This window comes from Phaenicophaeus curvirostris, chromosome Z (genome assembly GCF_032191515.1).
Source record: "Phaenicophaeus curvirostris isolate KB17595 chromosome Z, BPBGC_Pcur_1.0, whole genome shotgun sequence".
NCBI lineage: Eukaryota > Metazoa > Chordata > Aves > Cuculiformes > Cuculidae > Phaenicophaeus > Phaenicophaeus curvirostris.
This window is the reverse complement of record NC_091431.1, coordinates 39,671,373-39,687,988: the sequence shown is the minus strand read 5'-3', so window position 1 is coordinate 39,687,988 and position 16,616 is coordinate 39,671,373. Positions and strand designations below refer to the sequence as shown.

Below are 16,616 nucleotides of genomic sequence, written 5' to 3'. Positions count from 1 at the left end.
GCCACTGGTACTTCCCATTGTCTTGTTTCACTGGAGGCAGGATAGACACTATTCACCTAAGTGTCCTGACCTATTAAATTAGCAGCTATTAAGTGGGTACTGCATATACTCAAGCATTGTTAGCTAAAAAGAAAAACGAAATCAGTGGTACAACCTACAGAGAAACACTGTGATGATCAGACAAAAACATGTAACAGAAACGCTTCATACTGACAGGAGATTAGACACAAACATCTCTCATCTTAACACAAGAAACATTTTTTCAGGATGAACAATCAATCACTGGAACATTCTCTCCAAGGATGTGGTAGAGGCCTCATTGCTGGAGGTTTTCAAGATATGATGGGACAGGGTGCTAAATAATTTCATCCAGGCTCCCTTTCTCAACTGAGAGGTTGAACAAGATAATCTTTCCAGGTCCCTTCCAACCTGGGATGTTCTTTGATTCTATGACATTCTATATCTCTTAGAACGAAAATCAGGGAAGTCTAGAGGCAAGAAAAATAAAGAATGTAGTAAACTTTCATCTAAAAAGGAAACAACCACGCTTAGGAAAACTTTCCTTTTTGACCCTTCTTCTCTAGTAACATTCTTGCCGCAAAAGTCACAGACATTTATTTATGAAAATAGAGGGAAACCATTACTAGGATAATATCCAAATTGTTTAATTTGTACTTCAGGAAAGCAAAACCTTTGAGGGAAAAAAGCTAAGCTTCACATACCTCCCTCTTATACTGAGATTTTTTAAATGGTCTAGAAGGGCTTGATGCAGTGCCTTCACTCGATTGGTAGTGAAGTTAGCTGCTTACTGCACAAAGTGAGCTGTAGATGCTAAAAGAATTTTTAAAAAAGAGATGATTTGAAGACAACTGAAAATGTACACTAGAGCTTATTTTTCAGCAGTCAGATAAACTGCTGTCTAGGAACTAAAACAGCAAAGAAGAGATACATTTTTAATTGTATTCCAGCCACCACAATTGGAAAATGCTTCAGAGCAGAAAGGGGAACCATAAGTACAGTTCATATTGAGCTGTACCTCACTGGCTTCAAAATTACTTATGTAAACAGAACTTTCCCTCCGAGAGAATTTGATTTCTGTATTGTGGAATATTCAACCTGAAGGACATTTATTTTTTTCAGCTTTGGGGTTTTTTTTCCTCCAATGAAAAACAAATAATAGGAAAAAGCCCCCTACTATTAGAGAAAAAAAATAAATGCATTTTGGCATGCCTCATTATTAATGCAGTTGTTAATAGGCACGTAGATTCTTGAAGTAGTTGCTTTGGCAAGGTACTTAAGCATATGTCTCATATAAGAAATACCTCAATAAACTGCTGGATCTTAGGGTTATGCATGTATTTTAGTCACTGAACCTGAGTCAAAGGAATTACAGGGGAGAAATCCCATCAGAAGAAGTTTGACAACTTACTAAGTAGACATCCAAAACTGAAGCATTATCATTTTCCATCTCCAGTGTACTCTGTTCTGAAGTCAAATAGATGGCACTGTCTTCTAAAGTGAATGTTGAACTCAAAGGCAACCCTTTGCTGCAAAGAGAAGGAAGACCACAGTCAACCAAAAATAGAAGTTACAAAGAGCTCAGCCATAGCTGAAAATTTTAAGATAGCTTTCTCTCAAATTCAAATACTTGAAAATACTTGAAAATTCAAATACTTTAAAAGACAGAGTGCAAATGGACAAATATAGATTTGTTGACAACAGGTAGATAGCTGTAAGCTGGTATTTGACTAATGTGCACAAACCACAGTTACTATTTTTGCATTAATTAAAATTTTATCAGGAGGCAATATTCTTCCTGAACACTAATATTTAATGAAACTGTGTCATGGTAAATGTGGGATAAATTCATTAATTTCAAAAGAAGTCTCTTCACATTACCATGGTGTAAATTTTGACAGCATTTCTTGATTGAAAATAGCAAAAAAGGATACAGTAATTAGGCACAGCAGCATTGTATTTTCTCATCCAGATAAGGGATCACTTGCAGCCAACAGTTCAGAAGGGAAAGTTGGAGAAGAACAAGAGTGTACTGCTATTAGTACAGCTCTGCAAGGAAGTATTATTCACAGAGTAAGCGCACTGTATTATTTCTTTCATCTATATGATTTTTTTTTGTTCCCTGCTAAGGAGAAAGAACGTAAAACTGCAAATGCATTCAAAACAAGAATGTTTTGTTTTGCAAACACACTTGGAACCACAAAGCTAAAACTCTCAAAGGTGCTTTAATGGAGTTAGGTGCCCATTATCACCTGATCTCACTAGCTGCCAGAAACTAAAAAACTACAAGCTGCTTGAAAACACAACTGTCAGTTTTGCAGAAACATATTTTAAAGTTGTTATCTATTTAAACACAAAGTAAAAAGTAAATAGTTGTTCATTGTAACTGGGTATGAAAACACGGTTACAGCCATCAGTCCAGAAATGACTAACTTCCCCCTCCCTTTGCAGTACTTTATAGTTTAAGATGTTTCACAGGGAACATAATTTCAGAAATGCCAAAGTTAGCATGCAAAGTAGAAAACATATTCAAATGCTTAACAAAATATTGAATCATCAGTCACCCTCATGTTGTGTTAGTATAAAGCGCACAGCATTACACTTGCCACATTACAATATTCCTTTCATTATACAGTGTATTAGGCATTTTTTCAATAGCAAGACAACTATTTTTTTTGTTCTGAGGGTGACCCAGCTCCCACTGACTTAGAAGCATTTTTCTTACGCTTGGTACTTGTGTTCTATTGGGCAACACTTCAGTCACATTGGTTTTCTGCCAATGCTTCATTTTGCTGAAGGGTAAAGGGCAGACAGGAAGGGAAAAAATGGGTTGCTGCCAAGTTAGACTGTGTTTTATCACCCCCGACAAAATAAGCTCTGGCATGAAAGATACTGCTCTTGGTAAAAGGGGGTGTGGGTAGAGAGTCACTTTTGCTTGCAGAATTTTGATCTCTGCTGCTGCACAGTTCAGGCCTCTAAGTGTGCAAAGGCCTATAAATGAATACCATGTGACATGAGATGAACGTGCAGTGAGCAGCTACTACTGCTATAAAAATATGCAAACCCAGAGGTCAACCATTCCTTCTGGACAACAGTGCTCTGCATTACTAACTGTAAAGCAGACTGGGCAGGCTGTGATGTATACCTGCCTTTTATTCTGTGTCAGGTTAGGTTTAAAAGCATAAAGAAACTGAAAGAGTTATTCCTTTCATACACATATCAGGTCACCTCACTGCCATGCTCACTGCTGTTATTTTTAACTTCTCTCACTTCCAAAACCCCTCTGTAACCTGTACTCAAGACAAGGTTCTGCAAGAATTCTGCAATTCGCACCACTGGCATTTTATTTCATGTCCTTCATGCCTCAGATGACTAAGATCTAATCCTCCTGTTATTTCAGTTTAATTCACTGGCTTACTGTGAGACTTACTTTTCTTACTTTTGACTCTACTTGACCCTTGGAAGGCATTGTGTTTTGTTTGTTCTTAGTTTGTTAAATTATAATCTGCACAGCCTGCTACAGGTAGCAAACAATAGCAATGTGTGTTCAGCACTCAGTCTTGGTACTTGTTAAACCACTGGTTTTACCTGTAACATAAGATAGAGACTATGCCATCTCCCCTTTGGAGTGTGTCTCTTTTTTTTTTTTTCTTTACCTATCCATTACAGAAATACACTACACAGTCAGGAAACAAATGAGGATTGAAACAAAACCAGCTTGTTCAAAGAAGTGAAAAAGAAGCTCCTGTAAATGTCACTATTTGTTTTTTTAAGAAACATATAACATATAAACTATATATTAACAAACAGAAAGAAAATGGAGGAAAGGGGCAGAAGAAAGCAGAAAGATGTATTAAACTTACATACAGAAAACTATCAATGACTAAAGTACCTTGAAAAAATTAGACATGAAAGAGAATGAAACAACACGTATGCCTGTCCACATTTTTCTTTATGATCTAAGACCCACAACTTATTTGTCAACAGCAATCTTCTCGCTGACATGGCTTTCATACTGAACAATTAAACTCTGCAGGTAAAGAGGACCATCCCCTGTATGAAGAATTGTTTATTAAAAGAAGTATAGGAAAACTGTTGCATGAGAGTATATTTTCATATACCTTCAATATCTCGAGGTTTTTTTTCTATTTAGAAGGACATATACAGTGCATTTTGCGAAGCTAATCCATAATGTGTATAAAGAGACAGTGGAAAGGTGAAGTCACTGCCATGTTAGTTTGCAGCCGAAGCCCATGCTGGCATCGATATGAAAGCAACTGCTTTTGCCAGAAGCTGAACTCTGCTGCAACTGCAGCGTAGAGCTTACGCGTAATAATGCAATGACACTCTATTAGTTACAGCTGCTTAGTTAGAAATCATTTTCATGGCAGAATATGACAATCATTTTGTTTGTTGTACTTGCCTTGCAATGACAACATGAAGAACATGCATCTCAACTGTCTAAGTGACTATGAACTACATGAAGATATGCATAAGAACAAGATCATCTATTTTCCTATAGAAAGTAGGAAGAGCAGGAAGTGCTGGGTTTTTCTAAGGTCTCATCCTTCGTGCTAATGTGGATCCTAGGATCCTATTTTAAGAAGCACTGAATATTTTGTCCTTATGCTGAAGTGAGGAGAAAATACATACTTTGATCTTCTAAACCAGCACACTTCAACACATTTAACCAAAGAACAGGTTCAAATTCTCTCCCTCTTGAGTAGAAAACAAAACAAACTGTCCATTTTCCAAAGTCCTTCTAAAATGCTCTCTAGGACATGAGATGCAAAAAAAATCCTCACCCAAATTAGCTCAAAAACTTAAAGATAGTTAGGGATTGCTACTTACTACTTGTTAATATGAAAAATGCGGCATTGGCCACAATCTTCAGGAGGATCAATTAAATTAGACTTTATTTTCTGCAGATTGGTAGAACAGTAAAATTTTACATATTTTAGTCTAAGGATTATATATGTAAGAGCCTATTAAATTTCTAAGGAATAAAGGGGAAAAAAACCCACTTTGTCAAGGAACTAGTGTAACTGGACAGGATTATATAAAATAATAATAGTAGTAAAATAGAATAGCAATGATAATTAAAAAATAATCAAAAGACTAGAGTCCTTCAAACTTTCCCAAATTTTAATTACTATTTTTATTCTTCATATTTTATTTACACTAAACTAAAGTGAGAGTTTTAGAAATAAAAGACCTCTGTTTTCATCATGGAAAAAAAAAAACTTTGCCTCATCATAATGTATCTACATGCAAGGCAGCCTGCAGGACAGATAGAATCACAGAATCACTAGGCTGGAAAAGACCCACTGGTCATTAAGTCCAACCATTCCTACCTCCTTTCCAAGTCACTGCAGAGCCTTAGAAGAATAGCAGAAACAGTGTCAGGTAGTAACAACTAACTGAGGCAGAAGTTTGAGATGCATTTTGGGTTTAGTTTTTTTTCTCCTGCAATGTGAACAGCAGAAAATCCAATGCTTATACTTATCCCTATAGTAACCACAGCCGTCCTTGAGCTGGCAAAAAAGGGCCACACCTGCAAGGTGGGGTGGCCAGGGCAGGTGACCCTAAACTGACAGAGTATTCCACCCTATATATATAATACTCGGTGTAAAATTGAGTGATCACGAGGGTCTTGTCCTCTTCTGTGATGGCCAACATCCAGTGAGGACCTTGTCTTTTTGTTACTCCTGATCCTGGATCTGTGCATTCCTGAACCCAGTTCCTGAGTCCAGCTCCCTCTTAGCCACAGACCTATTCCCTTGTGTCTGCTCTGCAGCATTTGTGGTGACATATAGTCATCGAGGAGTGGGGAGGGGGTGCGACCTCATATATTTGTATATGCTTTTTTACTTTCTAATTATTTTAATCATTATTATTATTATTTTATTAAAACTCTAGTTCTAGTTTTCAACCCTCAAGTCTTTTTCCTGTAATTTTCCTTTCCATGGGCATGGAGGGGGAAGTGAACTGGGAGTCCGACTTTGTGGTTTTAGCTGCTGAAATTAGCTGGGTCAGGGCTGAACTGTAACATAGTCATAAAAATGCCTTGAAGGATAAATGAGCAGTAAAACTATCATTCTAAGGTTTCCAGCTGTTGTGGAAAAACTACCTGCATACATATACACTTGAACAGGAACCAACAGGTATTTATGGATCTGTTGAACTAAATGCTTTAATTAGTCTAATGTTTACAATGTAAAAATATTACATCACCTCTAAAACCCAATCCATTTCATAAATTACATGTGTCTGAAAAAAAAAGTAGGTCAAACATGGTAAAACTCCCTTGTAGTAGTCCATTAACACTGTTGACAAGCATCAGAACTACAGAGCTATGAAAACAACAGATATGACTGATCATCTAAATGCTGCTTCAAGTAAAGGAGTCTGACAGTAAGTCCGAGCTACTACACTCACACTAACAGCAAACAATGACACATGAATCAGTGAACATCACAGTAAGCACAAATTTCACAACAGTCAACAAACCTATAAAACTTCACAGGTGCCAATTAAAATAACGAGACCTGTCATTTTTGTACCTGACATATGTATGTAGTTGAAAAGAGATGGTGTAAGCAATCAGAATTCAAGAACTCATTACTCAGTATTTTGTAATTTAGACTAAGATCCAAATTCACTGAGAAATACACAGAGTTTATCAACCCTTAGAGGGACCTACACATGAAATGTGTTCTGAGAAGTTCCTCTGGATCTTCCTTCACCAGGAGAAAATAAGGTAATGAAATTAGACTGCAAGGATGAGTACGGAAGAGGAAAAACAGCATACAGAGGGACATATTCAGTCAAGAAAACATTTGCTTAGGTATTAAATAGCTGCTGTTATCATTGGAGTTTCACGTGCATAACTGTGTATTTAACTGAACACTAACTTTAAAATTTCAAGTTAAAAAAAAGTATAGGCTTTCTTTTTACTTATCAACAACCAAGTTGTTTCCAGAAACACTGGCTAAAAAATTTACAAAACACTTTTTTTTTTTTTCCCCCTGTGAGGGAAAACATTTATGATCTCTCTAGGGCTCTATTAAAACAACTTACAGCAAAAAGTGCTGCAAACAGGGCTTCAACTGCTGAATAGGACTAGATCCAACTAATTTAGTAAGCACAGACAGAGGCATTCCTACTTCAGTACATATGCAGAGATCTTCACAAGAAATCTCACAGCAACCTAAGAGGCTGCTTTTAAAATGTATCAAAAAGGAAAAAAAAAAAAACACCTAGGAAACCAACACACTGTTCAGACTGCAATATCACATTATGTCATTCTGTTCACCCAGCGCAAGGAGTCAAGGGATCCCATCAAATTAGCAAACACAGAAGTGACAACTCACTCTATAAAGTGGAAGGTTATAATAATTCTGCAGACTGGTTTACAATATGGTAGTATTTCTCAAGCGAACACAGCACAGACAACCAAAATATGAAGCAACATTGTGTATTTCATGATACTGCAATTTGGTGCAAATTATGACAAGACTCACTGCTTTCAGATATATAATGCTAGTTTTACATTTACAGCAGTGAAATTAAAAAAAAAAACCCCAAAAAAAGTCACACATATATATTTTCTGATGAAGGACACATTCTTGAGCTAATATTTCTTTGAAACAACTACCAAAGTCTGTTCCCTAACAATTGCTAATCCTAATTACCCAATGGCAAAGTCGGACGACATCACGAATATCAGCAGAACCTCAGATCTACAATGGCCTGCTGCAAATAGAACATCAAATTTTCAGGAGGTTTTCATTCTTCTAAATGGACGGAGCCAACTTGTGAACATTTTACAAAAGAAGGTCTCTTCGTCTTGAAAACGACATAAACTTTTGAAAAGAGCCAAGTCTTCTCACTCTGCCTCAAGATTGCCTACCACTATAGCACTAGAATTGAAGAAAGACTCAAAAGCAGGGGGTGACATGTTGTTGTTCACCAGAACTTTTATTGGAAACTTTAAGATAGTACTTTTGAGCAAAAAATTAAACAGATATGATGCAAACAGTGTACTATATTTATTTACTACTCTCCTGTCTATTAATTATTATGTTTGCTTAATATCCTGTTGAGCTACATAGTGTTGCTACTCTTTCTAGAGCTGTTCTGAGAGGAAATATAGTCATCCATGAAATCACAGAGGCTACTTTCCTGGAAAAATGATGTAACTTTTACATACCAATATATACCCACAGATGTGGAGCAGGAACAGGTGGAATAAAAAGGTCACTACAGGCTGATTACAAACCACCACTCTGGCTCACTTGTTCAAAGCAGACTGAGAAACTTCTGTTGACAGTCCTTTCATCTTTGTCAGTCCTTCTACTGTCAGGGACACTGACTTTTGCCTTTCAGGACAGCACTGATCTGCTCTAGGGACAGAACCTCTGCTTTACAAAATACTTGCCTATCTTACAAACTTTCATTAAGGAGCTATTCCCACTGGGTATTCTAAAAAAACTTATCTTTGTTTCTGCTTTCTTGCCAACCTTCACAGCTAAATTATTAAAAATTATTCAGAATTTCTAATAAAGACAAATATGCTATAGCAAAATATTAAGTCTCTAGTTTTGCCACAGTTACTAGTAATTTCTATTTACAGTTTTTAGCCTTTATTTTATACAGAAGTCTCAGAACATAAGAAGGCAAACCAATACTCTACAACTGAGTATCAGCCAGCTCTCCTTGCTTTGCTGGAGTTACTGTCTATTCTGAATTCTTTTGCTATATGGTATTTAATACTGAATCTAAATACCTATGTGAAGAAAATACTTAATCTAATAAGAGTGGTTTCACATGCTTAAATAATACATCAGTAGAGCAGCACTATAACCACACCGACTACTTTAAACAAGATTTGTAACAAAACAACATTATTTTTTTCCAGACTCATTTATTATTAAAGATTCCCTAACATCTTTATGATTAAAAGATTTTGTGTAAATGGTTCAGAAAACTTTAAATGCAGAAAGAACTCCATTTCAGTTTTCAGGAAATCTAGATGCTTCCCTGATCCCTTGGTACTAACTACTTCATACTTAACACTAAGAAGTAATAATCCTTAACCATATACACTGAATTTCAGGATTACTCAGTATTTCTCTGGCTACAAAAGGGACTCAGATTACAACTTAGAATTCAGTGAAAAGCTAGCAGGAAAAGGAAATTTCAGTTAATCTTTCTTAAAACTACTCCACAAGATAGGGACGATCATACTAGGTATACATATGAAGTTTCACTTCAGTGAAACAGAGGTTTTCCACAATTTCAACAGTTTCAATTTTTAGATCAAAAAAGAAAGAAAAGCCAAGCAAAAAACATTTTTACTATTATCTTCTCCCATTCAGTAATGACAGCCACAAGGAGCATGTTCAACTGTGCTGTTGCTCTCCTATTACTAAAGCAGTCTATTTCATCTGGGTTTTTAATTAAACAGAAGAAAAAAAGAAGCAAAAGTAACTCCTCCGCAGAAGAGTTGGGAAAGCTGTTTTTTCCTTTAAGGCACAACTACACATTGCTTCAATCATAGTCAAATTTTCTTTCTTTCCCATGGGGCTTCCCCCAGTGTCTCAGTGTATCTGTTCCCAGACTTAGAGCATTCAAGTAGAGCTCATTTTCATGAAGCTTGCATGAATTTAGTCTTCTTTGAATCAGTCTAAGACAAATCTGTCTAAGCTTCAGAAGCTAAGGACGGTGAGTGAATGGAGAGACAGAACATTTAAACTTAAGTCAAAACTTTGTTTACACAGAAAACCAGACTGGCAAAAGGTATGGTTAAGTATCCTTACAACAATATTTCTAATACCTTCAAATCTCTTACACTGAAAAAACATCAAAATTTACTTTTATTTTCTAAGCTGTCTTTGAAAAGCTAGGATGTTTGATAGAATATCAAGACAGGGGACATTTCAATTCAAGATTTGGATATTTCAGGAAGTTTTGACCATGTAAGACAAAAAAACCAAACCAAAACCAAACAGTTCATCAAAGCCTTCAAATTTCATGTGGTCTGCACTGAAAAACAGCAATGCAAACAGAAAAACAGTAAGGCAAACGAACAGTTGAAAAATATACAGAAAAGCAGAAAGAAGAGAAAAGAGAAGGCAGAAATCCATACTACATACATACCTAACAGAAAAGAAGTACACAATACATAAGGAGAAGCAATAATTATGTTTCATATAGATTATTTTCCTAGGCTCAAACATAACAGAAGAATTCATCTTCCTTACATAACCCATGCTATTTTGGCATTGCCCTAATGACAGAGAAATGGAGTACTCCTTTATGCATCAAGGGATTTTGTTGGGTTTGTCACTTGAAGAGATTAGACCTGCCGTAAGACACACTGGAAAGAGACTTGAAATTCCTGTTTAAAACATTTCAAGAACCACCTGTAAAGGCATTAACCTCCTTCAGCACTTCACAAAAGCAATATAACTGAACAACAGTTAATGACATTCAGATTTGTCTTCTTTGATTTAATCAATCACTGTAAGTACTTTACCTGGAGGGGGGGAACCCTATTATCACTTCTGCTATAAAAATAATCCCTGTTATCACATTTAAGTATTGAATTTCCTAAGATAAGGCAATTAACCATTTCAAAGATGTGTATTTGGACTCAAAATTGAACATACAGAATCACAAGGTTGGAAAAGACCCCTTGGATCACTGAGTCCAATGATTCCTATCAACCACTAAACAACGCCCCTGAGCACCTCATCTAACCATTCCTTAAACACCTCCAGGGAAGGTGAATCAACCACTTCCCTGGGTAGCCTATTCCAGTGCCCAATGACCTTTTCTGTGAAAATTTTTCTGATGTCCAGCCTGAACCTACCCCGGTGGAGCTTGAGGCCATTTCCTCTTGTCCTGTTCCCTGCCACTTGAGAGAAGAGACCAGCTCCCTCCTCTCCACAACTTCCTTTCAGGTAGTTATAGACAGCAATAAGGTCTCTCCTCAGCCTCCTCCAGGCTAAACAACCCCAGTTCCCTCAGCCGCTCCTCGTAAGAGTTGTTCTCCAACCCCCTCACCACCTTCGTTGCTCTTCTCTGGATTCGCTCCAGAGCCTCAACATCCTTCTTGTGGTGAGGGGCCCAAACTGAACACGGTATTCAAGGAGCGGTCTCACCAGTGCCAAGTACAGAAGCAGAATAACCTCCCTGGACCTGCTGGCCATGCCATTTCTGATCCAAGCCAAGATGCCATTGGCCTTCTTGGCCACCTGGGCACACTGCTGGCTCATGTTCGGTTGACTGTCAACCAACGCCCCCAGGTCCCTCTCCTCCAGGCAGCTTTCTAGACAGACTTCTCCTAGTCTGTAGCGCTGCACAGGGTTGTTGTGCCCCAAGTGCAGGACCCGGCATTTGGCCTTGTTAAACCTCATGCCATTGGACTCTGCCCAGCGGTCCAGCCTGTTCAGATCCCTTTGCAGAGCCTCCCTACCCTCCAGCAGATCAACACTTCCACCCAGCTTAGCGTTGTCTGCAAACTTGCTAAGGGTGCACTCAATGCCTTCATCCAGATCATTGATAAAGACATTGAACAGGGCTGGACCCAGCACTGAGCCCTGGGGAACCCCACTTGTCACTGGACTCCAGCTGGATTTAACTCCATTTACCACCACTCTCTGGGCCCGGCCATCCAACCAGTTTTCCACCCAGGAGAGTGTGCACCTGTCCAGGCCAGAGGCTGACAGTTTCCGAAGCAGAGTGCTGTGAGAAACTGTGTCAAAGGCTTTGCTGAAGTCCAGGAAGACCACATCCACAGCCTTTCCCTCATCCAGCAGCCGAGTCACTTTGTCATAGAAGGCGATCAGGTTAGTTTGGCAAGACTTGCCTTTCATGAACCTGTGTTGACTGGAACTGATCACCTGATTCTCTTGCATGTGCTTCATGATAGCACTCAAGATCACCTGCTCCATGACTTTCCCTGGCACTGAGGTCAGACTGACAGGCCTGTAGTTCCCTGGGTCCTCCCTCCGACCCTTTATTCTGCAAGGGAATCTGAGGGTTTGTTGTCTGAATGGGGACAACATTCTACTGGAAAGCAGACCTTCTAGGTATTAAAATATCTCTGCACCAAATATAAATCCACTTGAGGATGAGTGGAAAAACTCTGAAAATTTGAATAGAAGCAATAAATTGTCAGTTCTGTTTTCTTAATAAAAGAATCCTTGGCATTGTTTATGACAGAGCCACCTGACTGAGAAACAGCTTGATAGAACAGAAACCAGCTGTCTTCTGACTAACAGGAAAACCTACATTTGCTAAGTAACATCATGTTTGTCCGTTTTTTCTTTTTACTTCCTTTTTTTTTAGATAGATTTCCTTTTGTGCTGAAAAATACAGCTGTTTTCCCTTCCCCACTACTCTCACCTGTTCCTCTTCATATTGCCTGGGTAACACCTCGAGTATCCTCTAACTCTTTACGGAGTAAAGAATAAATTGGTGAAAAATAATCATCTAGCAGTCTGGAAGAACACTCCTAATAAGCTCTATGTTTACAACTGCTGCTCAGGCTCTCTTTTTTGCTTTAATCACAAGTCCCTAAATGCTGCTCTGCGTAATCTATGCTAGTTCTAAACAGTACCAAGCCAGGTCTACATAAACCCTCCTCACATGAATACAGTCTCAGGAGCCAACTGGCTCAGCAAGTCACCACTGTCTGCTTCACGACACTGGCAGCAGTTCCTTGCCTCCCATCACAAGTGCTGAGTCATCTTATGGAAAGATGGTGCTGAGCTCCTTTCTCATATAGAATGCCATCTGACTCTCCTTGAAGAATGTTTACATTCACAGTGGATAGAAACTGAGAGTAATTCTGAAAAAACAGTTAAAAACACAGACCATGCTCCAAGGTATCCAGAAGTACGATGGCTCTCTTTTTAATGAGGCAAATAACTGCACCTGTCTTCTCACTGGTATGGGCATATTATTTGTTAACATTAATAGGAGTCAAGGAGCTGTACAGAAACAGTGTTACTACTATGCATGCAGGATTATTGCTCTTTATTACCCTAAACCAGAAATTTCTGACTGGTTACAAGGAAATTCACATAATCACTACTTTATGACAGGGCCCTCTGAAGAAGGAGGAAAAAGATGAAGAAGATACCAAATTTTAATTCTATTAAAAAAATGTGAAGCATAGTGTCATAGCCAATTACACATACAAAGACAAAGCAGGCTCACATTTGTAAACAAATATTTCATTCAGGCCTTGTTTCAAATACTGCTCCAGGTTTTCTGTTTGTTTATCACAGACAAATGGCAAAGTGATCAATTCTGCATCACAACATTTTGTAATACTCAAAAGCACAACTCCAGCAAGAAAAAACTAGAGACATCTACAACTCAATGCATCATTGTAGCACGGGTTTTCTGGTAGTTTTATTTCTCTGGCAGCTTTTCTCATGGGAGGACTCAAGTTCCTCCAACGTACCACAAAAAAACATAAATAAAACTTCAGCTGGATGTATTATTTACTGCCATGAAGACAGAAGGACCTCCCTGCACTGATGGAGAAAGCAGAGGTGGATACAAAAACACAAGTGCCCAGAATTATCTTGGGAAAATTAGTTTAATAATGATCATGCAGTTTCAATACAGGTTTGGGATGATGTGATTGAGAGTAGTCCCATGGAGAAGGACTTGGGATGCCGACTGATGAGAAGCTTGACATGAGCTGGCAATGCATGTTTGCAGTTCAGTACGCCAACTGTATCCTGGGCTGCAACAAAACAAGCGTGGCCAGCAGGCTGAGGGAGGTAATTCTGCCTCTCCACTCCACTCTCATGAGACCCCACCTGGAGTATTGTGTCCATTTCTGGAACCTCCAACCTAAGAAGGATATGGAGCTGTTGGAACGGGTCCAGAGGAGGGCTACAAAGATGATCAGAAGGTTGAAGCACCACCTTTATGAGGACAGGCTGAGAGAGTTTGGGTTGTTCAGCCTGGAGAAGAGAAGGCTCTGAGGAGACCTTATGGCAGCCTTCCAGTATCTGAAGGGAGACCTGCAAGAAAGCTGGGGAGGGACTTTTTACAAGGGCATGTAGTGATAGAACAAAGGGTAAAGAGCTTTCAATTGGAAGAGGGATGATTTAGATTAGACATTAGGAAGAAATTCTTCACAATGAGGGCAATGTGACACTGGAACAGGTTGCCCAGGGAAATCATGGCTGTTCCATCCCTGGAAGTGTTCAAGGCCAGGTTGGATGGGGCCTTGAGCATCCTGGTCTAGCAGGAAGTGTCCCTGCCCACGGCAGCGGGCTTGGAACTGGATGATCTTTAAGGTTCCTTCCAACCCAAACCATTCTGTGCTTAGCAGCTTCTGTTTAAATCCTAAAAGAAAGCTGCTAGCTATGACAAGGAAGTGAATCCTCATGAATTGTCCTAAGACTGCGACATGAACCAGCACCTGGTCAGGTGAAAAAATTGCCACCCAGTCCCAGCTGAAGAGGATACAGCTAGACCAGCAAGGATGTTACCTGGTCAGCCATCATGGCAGATCTCCTGCCTACGAGGCACGGCCTTTTGTTTTGACACAGCCATGGAGAGCATTATACATTCATGGACACCCATGCAAGGTCTGCTGTATTACAGAATGTGTCCTTTCAAACCTGGACTGCAGGCACTACGTTTCCAATCTGACTTTTTAAGATAAGGATGTGCAGGGTAATTGCATAGCTGACAAAGTGTACAACATTTTAGATTATTTCATTGTCTGAATCACAACTGGAGAGTAAACAAGTCTAAATATACAATCAAAGTGTAGATCTGCTGAAGTCTTTCTTATTTTAGAATTATTCTGGAATATCTTTACAAGAATATATAAAGCACTTACCCACAGAGTTTCTCTACAATCTATTTATGGAGAGTAAAGTGTTTTTTAAATATTTATTTGTGGTAAATCTGAATTCTTTCTCCAGACAACACTTCAGTTCTCTTTTGCTGACTAATGCTAAGACAAAGTAGTTCTGTAGTTTTATTGGATACTTAAAGCAAATTTAAAACCTCAGTACTCTATAACCTTATTTCTTTGTTAAAAGATCATGGAATATTGAAGTCCTACAGCTAACTTTGTCACAAACTGGGCAAGAATGACAGAAGTTGAATTGAAGTAGCTCTCTTTCAACTAATGTACATTCATTACTAATTTTATTTTCTAAAGCTCATGTAGATGCGTTTTGAGATTACTTGTGATGGCTCTGTAATTAAAATTTCATCTTTATTACACCCTGTACTTTAAATTTTTACAGCAAAACATCAGGCCTATGGGAGATGCCACATCAGTGAGATTTATTTCAACCTAATGAAAATGGAAGCTGCAAATATCACTTTGATCAAGTAACTATACAAGTAATTTTATTTTTTATGAAAATTCAGTTGTTCAAATTGTAATAGGAGGTAAAATCCTACTGCCTTGATATTGCTTTTAAAATAACCTGATCTTTTCAGACAACATGCAGTTTAAAGTAAAGAACTACATTTTGGCCCATGTGTAAGCTTATCAAATTTATACAGGCACCGCGTTGTCCAAGATTCCAAATTATTCCAAATGGAATCTGAGACAATTGAATTCACAGTGTTTACCCTTTTTGACAAAAACAGAAAAAGAAATGGCTATTCTGCAATATTACACAAAGTTAAAGAGATCAGCAAGCAGGCCAAGACCACACAACACAGCATGTGGAGTGTGTCCAGAGAAAAGCGACCAAAGCTGGTGAGGGGGCTGGAGAACAGGCCTTATGAGGAACGGCTGAGAGAGCTGGGGTTGTTTAACCTGGAGGAGAGGAGGCTGAGGGGAGACCTCATTGCTCTCTACAACTACCTGAAAGGAGGTTGTGGAGTGGAGGGTGCTGGCCTCTTCTCCCAAGTGACAGGGGACTGGACGAGAGGGAATGACCTCAAGCTCCTCCAGGGGAGATTTCGGCTAAGCATTAGGAAAAAAATTTTCACAGAAAGAGTCATTGGGCACTGGAACAGGCTACCCAGGGAGGTGGTTGAGTCACCTTCCCTGGAGGTGTGTAAGGCACAGGTGGACGAGGTGCTGAGGGACATGGTTTACTGTTTGATAGGAATGGTTGGATTCAATGATCCACTGGGTCTCTTCCAATCTGGTGATTATATGATTCTATGATAAATCAGATGTACAGGGCACAGTACAGCCACACACACAGATATCTCTCATTAATTACCGAACAACCACGGCTGAAGTACATTCAAACACAACTCAAATCGCATACAAGCTTGCTTATAAGCATTTGAACAACTTTTTTTTTGAGATTCTTCTTTTTTTAGCATTCTTGATTTAAAATCAGATAGACTCTAATCACACCCATGCGTGAAGTTTCATAGAAATTAACCTCAGAAAATAGTAATTTCAAAAGAACATAAAGCAGATCATTGTGCACTGTGCACTCAGAATAAAGATCAGCTTGTAAATGGGTCCATTTTCCTAGCACATCAAAGTTTTCTGAAGCTGTTTTAGACTACAGCCAGGTTACAGCAAGTATTTTTAACCCTGGTGTTAATGTAGCTTGGTTTATGGCACAGTTTGA

At 38.7% G+C, this 16,616-nt stretch overlaps 1 protein-coding gene across 2 annotated transcripts in view; it reads right to left on the bottom strand.

Annotated features, from left to right (window-relative positions):
- Positions 1-353: 353 nt before the first annotated feature.
- The window catches only part of PIP5K1B (phosphatidylinositol-4-phosphate 5-kinase type 1 beta), an 89,171-nt gene continuing 72,908 nt past the window's right edge, over positions 354-16,616 (bottom strand). For both annotated transcript variants that reach the window (XM_069881206.1, XM_069881207.1), the window contains 2 exons: positions 1,430-1,547; positions 354-488 (listed from right to left, as the gene is read on the bottom strand). In XM_069881206.1, the coding sequence (XP_069737307.1) occupies positions 384-488; positions 1,430-1,547 (223 nt within the window). In that variant the 3' untranslated portion in view covers positions 354-383. The remainder of the gene's footprint in view (positions 489-1,429; positions 1,548-16,616) is intronic.